Source organism: Belonocnema kinseyi, chromosome 5 (assembly GCF_010883055.1).
Source record: "Belonocnema kinseyi isolate 2016_QV_RU_SX_M_011 chromosome 5, B_treatae_v1, whole genome shotgun sequence".
NCBI lineage: Eukaryota > Metazoa > Arthropoda > Insecta > Hymenoptera > Cynipidae > Belonocnema > Belonocnema kinseyi.
The window spans coordinates 3011477-3021632 of NC_046661.1; the positions used below are offsets into that span (position 1 = coordinate 3011477).

Below are 10156 nucleotides of genomic sequence, written 5' to 3' on the forward strand. Positions count from 1 at the left end.
AGAATATTATCTGGCAAATTAGGTTCGACTTCAGGCAAATACAATGCAACGGTTTCACTCTGAGTTTCCATATATACATAACAGACATATCAAGTAAAAAATAATAAATAAAAGTTATTCAATTAAAATAAATTTCCCTAAATTTAATGTCAAACAATAAAAAGTTTCTTTATTTGCAGGTTTTGGAAGCTCGTGAGTTGCCAGTGAAGGACATGACTGGAAGCAGTGATCCTTACGTTAAAGTTTATCTTTTGCCTGATAGGAAAAAAAAATACCAGACTAAAGTTCATAGAAAAAACTTAAATCCAATATTTAATGAAACCTTTATCTTCAGGTAAACTTTTTTTGCAATATCTTTAATAAAATCTGTAATTATTAAAAGAACTATAACTGTAGAAAAGATTTTCAGTTAAATTCTACTAATTGATATAGCTACAATTTAGTTACTGAAAATTGATAAAATAGTACATTGTGTGACAAGAAAGTGAAGTTGCAGGAGCAAAATTCCACGATGTTCAAAAGACTAATACAATTAATCCCGCGTTACACGCGCTATTTTTTCCCACAAACGTAAAGTAAAGACAAGCTTTTGAAACTGTAAGACGACGGAATAAAATTTGATTGGCAAATGAGGGAATTATAAGAAATAATAATGTGTCACCAGTATATACATAGTAGCATAATAAAAACAAATGGGTTTCAGGGACGCGGCCGCCTGAAAGGATAATAAACTAATCTTTAATCTATAATTTACATTACAAATTGCCTCTGCACAAAGCTTCGCTTCTTGACCTTTACTTGATATTGCACTATTATGAAAAGTATACTTTCACTCCCCAAAAAGTAGAAAAAAGAGTTTTGAATCCTGCATTGGTTCTTTTGCCGTACACTTGGCTTTCTCCAAGATATGAGTTGATATCTCATTTTTACTAAAGTTTTGACATTACTACTCGCAAAACTGGACACAACTTTTATCAGAACCTCTACAGTCGAGTTGACTGAAAGAAACCAGCTAACCATCGTCATATTCCATAAAAATGTCATTAGTGATTGGGGGTAGAATACTTTAGTGACTTTAGTCATTCTCTCTTGAGACTGTAATAAAACGAATGATCATGTGTGCATACGCGAAAATGATCTTTAGTCCTACACAAATCAATCTAATGCAAGATTTATTTACTTATTTATTTACTTATTTATATTGTATATGACAAGAGTAACTTTATAATTATATAAATATCGATAATATAATTAATCAGCCAATTTTTAGGTGAAGTGATAGTGCTACAAAATGTATTTTACAATATCAATCAATGAATTAAGGAAAAAACTAATTTATCATATTCTAATCAAATTAGCATTTGTACTGGAACTTGAATATTACAATACATTTTTCAACCAAATGCATTCGCATGAACGTCCTATTACACCTCAGAAACTTTTGCGCAAATGAAATTAGAGCCACTATCGTTATTAACAAATAAGTGAAATTGAAAAATATTCTTTTATACATTCGCGAGGATTGTTCATTTGGAAAGAGTTATCGTGAATATGGATGGAAGATTATTTTTAGATGATAAAATATGATTTCAAATGAGCTCTTAGCGTACCTTTGACAACCGATAGTTTTTAAAATATAAATTTGGCTAATTTAGCTGTAACTTTACTGAATAAGCAACGTATGCAATGAATTCTCATTATTATAAAAGTAAATATATCCACTTTCTCTTTACAGATGAACACATTGGAAGGTGTGATGAGCATGAAAGGATTTCTTTTGGTATGGAAATTCAAAAATTATCAGAGCTGAGTGTGAGTAGATTTTGTTTTGTCTGAACAATAATATTTTGCTTTATCTACATATTTAGTTAGTTCTCATTTAGTGCATCTTCTAAGGGATATTGTTTATAAAATAAATTGTGTCCTGGTAGATTTAAGATATAATTAAATTTTTAGCAACATAGTGTTATAATCAATAATTTCGTTTCGCACTTATGTTAATCCGAAAAATGAGAAAAAATAGAGGATAACCAAGGTCAACCAAAATGTATATTTATTTACTACTTTCCTATCTGTAATAGCTGCGTGGTAAACAATATTGTTTAAGAATTTTCATAAACATTATTTATTAAGAGCGCTAACCAGTGATGGAAATAAAAAAATGTATAAAACCTCATTTTTAGCTCATGAATGATAAAAGTTTTATATTGTTCTTCAGCTACTGAGGGTTCAAATATAATTTAAATGTTTATATTTTCAAAAAAGGAGATTCGCGTTTTCATTATGACTAATATCTTGCTGTAAATTTTTAATGCGATAAGAGTAAGGTCTGCTATATTAGTTGTAAAATGAGACCAAGAAAAATAGAATATCGCTTGAAAAATCATTATGTTAGAAAAATTAAGCTAACTCGGACATCAATAAAGATTTTTTCATCCTTTTTGGACCCATTTTGTAAGTGATATTTTAACGTTTAATTTTGTGTATATTATTAAAGTATTTTTACTTTCAATTCTATAAGATTGTTCACGGGGATTGTTTAAATAGCGTATAATAACAATGAAACTACAGGAGAATTAAAATTTGCGAAAAAATAATCGACGCCTTGTTGGCCCTCGGTTATTCTCTGTTTCTTCCAGATTTTTTGGACAATTGTAAGTATGCAAACAAATTACTTTTCATAACAATTTATCGCTAAAGATTGAAATCGACAATCACTTTTTCTTGAAGAAACACTATCCCTTAGCAAACTCGCCAAATGAGAACTGACGTATAGCGTAATTAAAAACAATATTATTGTTCAAAAAAAACAAAAAGTTCCTTAACCCTAACCCTTCTTTTTGTTTTACAATACCAAGAAAAAATTTTTTACTCGGAAGACGTTCAACTTTATGTTATTATTTGTTAATAACAAGAGTGGCTTTTGGTTATTTTTCTGGTGGATCTTAAGGCTTTAATAGTGCATCTGTCTGAATGTGTTAAATAATAAAAATGGCTTCTTTCTTTGATTTTCAGCACTAATTTTCAGTACTGATTTCAATAATTAAATTGGTAAAAGTCAGATATAGAGAGAAGTTATTTTATTTTGTTGATTTGTAGTAAAATTCTAATCTTGTTGTGTTATTTACATATGTTTAGTGTACCCTACGAAGACTTGAGAGAACGTTACGTGCAACTTTCAGTCTACGACTTTGATCGATTTTCACGCCATGACTTAATTGGACAAGTAGTGCTTAGAGGACTGTTGGATTGCACCGATCTTGAACATGAAATAGAGTATACAATGGATATTTTGTGCGCAATGCAGGTAAATAACTTTTTAGGAAAAACAGTGCAAAAATCAGTTCATGAAGTAAGCGGCTAACACTTCTGAAAATTTTCGAAACAATTAATAAGTAATTAATTAATTAATTAATCCAACGCTAGCGGCCGCTTGTACTTGTATACCTACAACATCATCTTAGGAGGTTTCAAACATCGCATTGGATTGACCTACAACATCCTAATCACATCAGTCACTTGACTTAGTTTGTGGCTATGATGTATAACCGGGTTCACCCGAGTAAAAGTTTTGAATAAAAAATTGTATACGTAAAGCATCATCGCAGGATATTTCAAACATCATATTGGATTTACATATAACATCCTTATCTCATCAGTTACTTGGCTTAGTCCGTGGTTATGATGTATAACCGGGTTCACCCGAGTAAAGGAACTTCCACATGGCATACGTTGACTACAAAGTAAGCGATTCCTTCCGTGCCGCATGACAATTTGCTTGAAGTCTTCAAACTTGACAAAATCTGCCCATGCATTATTGACTTTCTAAGTCATGCGATGAGGCTCTGGGGTACAAGAATCAAGTATTTTGGTCATGAACAATTAAGAATAACTAGATCAATACGCATTACGACGGGTATATTTCAAGGAGACTCCTTCAGCGCACTATGGTTCTGTTTAGCGTTAAACCCATAAGCAGAACACTAAACAACATGTCTCATATGTTAAGAATTCATAATAATAAGGATGGTCATCAAGTGACCCAACAGACAAGCCTAACGCTTGCCTTTGCTACGCGACTCAGATTGATTATGAAAAGTTTTCTCCACTCGGCAAGCAAAATCAAGACAATCAACACATATGCCATCCCTGTCCTCACATACTCCTTCAGGCTCATCAAGATTAAAAGTGTAGTTCACCCATGACATATAAGGGGTAGGGATGTTGTACTGTGAGTCACAAGTTAAACAGTTGAAGTGGAAAGCCATTTCAAACTGGCAATAGAAACATCACCGTAAGTGATAGGCACATTAGAGGAAGATCTTAAATTATCGTGCGCAGGTGCGCAGTTGTCCTCTTCCTGTACATGGAAAAGTGTGCGAGTGAGAAAGTTTGCCAAATTGACTAAGTTAGAGAGATTCTGTTCGTTTGTTTTGATGCAGGTGTCAAGTGCCGGGTTGTGGTGCAAGTTACACGCCGAAGAAGGCGCATACACTTTGCATTTTTAAAGCCCTCACTGTACGTAGAATAAAAGTCTAATATATTTTATTGTTTTACATAACTGTCATTTAATTTCAATAGAAATAATTTAGAAATTTAACCTTTACTCACTACCTGAGTGCCTGCGGAGAATTTCTCAGAGCTTCTCAGAGCCTTGAGAATCTTTAGCATATACTCTAAGATTTCTATCGGTAGGGCGCTTCATTATATTATTACATTATTTTCAATTATTATTATTATTATTATTATTACATTATTTTCAATCAATTTATATTACTCTCATTATTTCTTTATCATATTATAAATTTAAAAGGTACTTACTTATACCTTTCCTTCTCAAAATCTGTTCACACATTTTTCAAACAAATACCGAAAATACTGTTTATATATTTATTCCGTGTATCTTTCGTATGAGTATCAACAAAAGAACAGAACCACTCTAACGTCAAGTTGACAAACTTTCTCACGCGCACAATTTTCCATGTACATGAAGAGGACAACTTCGCACCTGCGCACGAAAATGTAAGATCTTCCTCCAATGTGCCTATCACTTACGGTGATGTTTCTATTGCCAGTTTAAAATAGCTTCCCACTGGCAATTGGGTCTCTTTATTATTCCATCGTGGAGAGCATCAATTATGATACCCCAATGAAAGAGGAATTGGTGCGTCTCTATTACAAAAGTGCGAAGTTTGAAACGAAATTGGAAAAAGGATAAAATTTAAGAACGAAATTTGCTGCAAAGTATACTAATATACAAAAAGTCGCACTTAGACAGGCCTGCCCAGAGAGGGGAGTTCAACTCAATCATCACATGTTTGAGTTCTCCCACCAGTCTCTCTACTCAGCTTCGGTAGTAGTCGGTTTCTGACACGAAAGGGAGGTATCCAGTGCTGTAGATACGTACTATCTCGGAAGGTGTCTTAGGGCGACAGACTTTAAAATAAAATGAAGTAATTTGGAATTTAAATAATTACTATGTTAGCAGTAAAAGGATGCAAAAGTCTTACAAATAGGGAAAATACATAATATTTTGTTTGAAGAAAGTTGGAAATAAATCTTCGATTAATCGCATAACGTTTACTTGCATAACCCGTTTTTGTAAGAGAAAGCTCAGCGAAATTTTGAACTCTACAAGTTTATTGCAATACTACATTATTAGCTTACACTTTGAGAAGACATTGTCAAAATTATTTGAAATCAGGGCCTATAACACACCTATCTGAAGGTAAGGCACTTGTACATTTCCTTCATTTATTATTGTAAAGTAAAATGTAATAATATATTAACTAGTCATATTTTTAAATTATTGCTATATTGATAAAATCATATTCCTGTCGTAAAAAGATATAATTTTTCCAACTCAAGATATCAGTAAACATTACTCTTTCGTTCGAGTCGCATTTTACGACATTAAACTAAAAATAATGCATTTCAAGTTAGTCGCCTTTAAGCACCTGCTACAAAACTTATCTGCGGTACTGAATTCTGCCATCCACGTCACGTGGCACACGTCACGTACAACCACGAAGCTTTTCCAGCAGCGAGTGCAGGGTGGTGGTGGGGCTAAAATCCCAAAAGGCTTTTCATGCAGTTGTAACGATTTTCAACGCTCAAACATGTGGTGCTTGAGTCGAACTCCCCTCTCTGGACAGGCCTGCATAAGAGATCTTATCGCTGAGATGAAGGACATCAGGACTAATCTACATGTGACAGAAGACCGAACAATGGAAATTAAACAACAGGTTGATTTGACGTGGAAAAACAACGCCAGTGCACACCAGTTAGAGGAAGCCGCGTCATACGAAAAAGCAGGAGCCGTTTTTTGATAAAAATGCTTGATATTTGTATGTCGTATTCTCAATATATAAGCAATGACTTTAAATAACGCAATTTGTTTAAAAAGCTAATATGGTTTTTTAATTTAATAGAAAATTGATTCCGAACGAAAGCCACGTTTCGCCAACTTCGACCAGTGGTCATCGCTTATATATTGAGAATACACCATACAAATTTCAAACATTTTTATTAACAAACGGCCGAATAATCACGAGTTGTTTTTTACAAAACATCGATTTTTGAACGGAAAATTTTCTTTGATTTTATTGCTTATCTTATGTAATAATTATCCAATGAAAAAGTTTCATGAGAAAAATTTGTCGTCCGCTTCAAGCTGAATGGACGAAAATAAACATACCATATGTGATGTTCTGCGCTTTTACTTTTTAGCAGAGAAATGCGGGCAAAATGTGAGGAGAGAACATGATAGACTCATCTTACTTAAAGCCCCAGAGCTAGTCAGAAAAATAAATGAGCAGAATCTGGCAGATCAGAATCGCTCAATATCTGTAAATTGATTACTTTAGGCTGTTGAAATTAGCGCTATCAAAATGGAAGTGGAACAGCAGCTTCCTATTGATGAACTCCCCTTAGAAGATGTGGACAACGAAGACTTGTTTAAAGTTGAAGGCATAGGTGCTAGGCATAATGGACATCATGCACCGGAACCATTAGAACAACATCCAGATATTAATAATGACGATTTGGTTACAAAAATCCCAGAAAAACTATAGCACATTGAAAGAAATTTTGATCATGCTTTACTAGAGTTCAGATATGTAGAACCACCATCTGTGGATTAATATAACACCTCAACAGCAAGGTTTATCTACGTATATGAACGCAACACAAACTGCGTTAGAGTTAAAAACTCTTGAATACTGTACAGTTGTGGCTACCGTTAGAACGTCGAACCGCATAACTAGGCATACAAATGCAGTTTTTGTCCCAAAAAGGGATAAAGATCCACCATGGAAGATCAGGTTGGATATGGATATCAGCAAAGTAAGGTGAAAATTGGGTTGATTAACTCAATATAAAAAAGGAAATATAATCAGAAAGCTGATTAATCATGTTACTAAAATCATCCATCTTCGGCACATCGAGACATTAACACCAGCAATAGTGGATGAGATTATGGACTACAAACAGCAGAAACTTGATGTTCAAACTTCCAGACTGCGTCGGTACTAGAAAAGTAGTTCACGAAGGCAACAAAATCGAAACCTTCAGACAGATGAAAGAAGCTTCTACTTGGAACTGAGTGTCAAGCAAAATAATCAGGAAGACACTGAAGTCCCTCAATTAGAAGATATGACTAACTATTATTAGGGTGTTTGTGGAAAAATGAACGGATGCAATTTGAACACTGCGTAGTTCAAACTGGACAAATCAAGATCAAGCAAAAGCTCTGAAATGCAACGGATGTACATCACAGCTTTGGATACTTCAGCGGTTTTAAAAAGGGCAAGTAACTGGAAAGCTCCAGGTCCGGACATGGTACACAACTTCTGAAACAAGTACCAGACGAGTGTGCATCTTTCATTGGAAAGGTGTTTTCAGAAAATCATTGAACACACAGATCGTATGCCAGGCTTTATGTTACAGGGTACTACATATGTGTTACTTAAAAAACCAGACCCTAGAAATGCGTCTGAAAGAAAACCGATAGTTGTAAAATGATTTGATGCAACAAATCAATCCTTTCTTCGACCGTTGATATTTATTGATTTCAAATCGTAGATTTCAAATTATTTATGTCTTACGGTCCAATTTTAAATCGAAAAAATAAATATGAGTCAAAAGAACATGTTCTTCGAAATTCAAATATTTATTGAATAGAAAAAACTCCTTTTGAAACTTCCTGACGTTTCGGTACACATGCGTACCTTTTTCAAAGGTTCTTAACCTAAATAATTATATTAAAGATTAGTAATTTTAGTCTGAACAAATATGATGGATAATTACGTAGATTTAAATACATTGTTACCTGAGACAGTTTCAGAAATACATGAAGAATACGTAATGAACGATGATGTAATAGGCAAGTTTCCATTGAAAACCACTGATGTGGAAGCGCGTAATTGAGTTTAAATTTGAAATAAGAAATTTAAAAAATGTGTATATGTGCACATCCATACATATGCATACATATATACCCACATATAGCATAAATACATATACACATATATACATATAGAGATGATTAATCTTAAAAACATTATTTTATAATACTCTGATAAATTTTATTAATATTTAGAATTTCAGTCTGTAGATTAACTGAAATCTTACGATATTTGTTTATAAAAATAGACTCAATAATACGTCGTTGATAAGTATGTTTTTCTGTAGCTAATATTTTAATACGTTTAAAATCAAAATCAAAGTAATGATTGAAATTCCAAGAATGTTGCGACAGACCTGTGTTAAAATTCCCAACCTCACAATCTCTTTTGTGTTCAGCAATTCTAGTTTTTAATTTCCTGACAGTTTCACCTATATAAGCTTTATTACAACATTTACATTTAATTAAATAAATAACAGCAGATAAATTTTCAATGGAATCTACGTCCTTTCTTCTTGACAAATAATTATCTAATGTATTAGTGTTTTTAAAATAAACATTGATATTAAATTTTTTAAGTGAATTTCTTAATCTTTCTGATAGGCCCTGAATGTAAGGCAAAGTAACATTTAAATTAAATCTATTGTAAGTATCACTTCAATTTCTTTTCTTGTTAATTTTATTACTGTTATTGTAAATCTCATGAATGCGTTCTTTAATGATGTCATTTACAAACTCAAGAGGATAGTTATTCTATACTAAAGTTGTTTTTAATAGATTTAAAGTTTCTTTTATAAATTGAGATCTAGTGGGATGCTGTCAAACATGGACACAACATCTAAAGAAACTATCGAGTGGGTTTTTGGTACATTTATATATTTTTTTAAATCTTTAAGTTCCCAACTATTTTTTACAAATAAATCAGTATTTATAGAAACTGGTTTTAAAATATTTGAAATATACTTTGATAATTTATAAGCTGGGGAGCCAACAGTAGAAACAATTAGTCTCCAACTTAAATTGGGTTTGAGAACTTTAGGGAGAGCATAAGCTTTTGCTATAACACTATTGTGAGTTTTTAGATGGTATGCACATTGGTCGTTAATTGATCTTTTATTTTCCCATCTAGTAGCTATGCCATTACATTTATTTTCAATAGTTGGAACCATACTAGTTTTAATATTCTCTTATAAAATATCATTTTTAAGGATGTTTTCAACTGTAATGTTATAATTGTCTCTATTTGCTGCAACCGTTAAGTTACTTTTATTAGCCTTTAGAAAAATTAAATCTTTATGATTTTTTTTTGAAATTTTCAACTAATTGAACAGATTTTTCTAAATTTTTAAATTTATTATTATTACTGTGATTTGAAACTATTTGAGTAACAGTTTTTGGAATATTAAATTTTAAATCTTCTTCTTTAATATTTTTGATAGAATTTTCAAGATTAGCAACTAAACTATTGATAGAAATTCTATTAACATTCAAAGGAACTCCAAAATTGTTTCCTAAAGCTAAAACTTCAGCAGCATCATCAGGGATTTCAACTGTTGATAAATTCTTGAAACATTTGTTTAATCTAAAATTAGTAATCTCTATATTAGAAACTAAAGACCGGTTTTTTAATAAGTCAAATTTTTTTATACTCTCATCACGTTTTGAGTATTTTAGATTACGAAGACTTAAATCTTGTGAATCAAAAAACTTGTTTAAAGAGCCATCAGATATAACTCTTGAGAAACGATATTG

At 32.2% G+C, this 10156-nt stretch overlaps 1 protein-coding gene across 5 annotated transcripts in view; it reads left to right on the forward strand.

The window, feature by feature from the left end:
• The window catches only part of LOC117172354 (synaptotagmin-10-like), a 476779-nt gene that overhangs the window by 170891 nt on the left and 295732 nt on the right, over positions 1-10156 (forward strand). For all 5 annotated transcript variants that reach the window (XR_004467013.1, XM_033360186.1, XM_033360187.1 and 2 more), the window contains 2 exons: positions 180-334; positions 3139-3307. Coding sequence is in view for 4 of the 5 variants with exons in the window: in XM_033360186.1 (XP_033216077.1) it covers positions 180-334; positions 3139-3307 (324 nt within the window). In the remaining variant the exon portion in view is untranslated. The remainder of the gene's footprint in view (positions 1-179; positions 335-3138; positions 3308-10156) is intronic.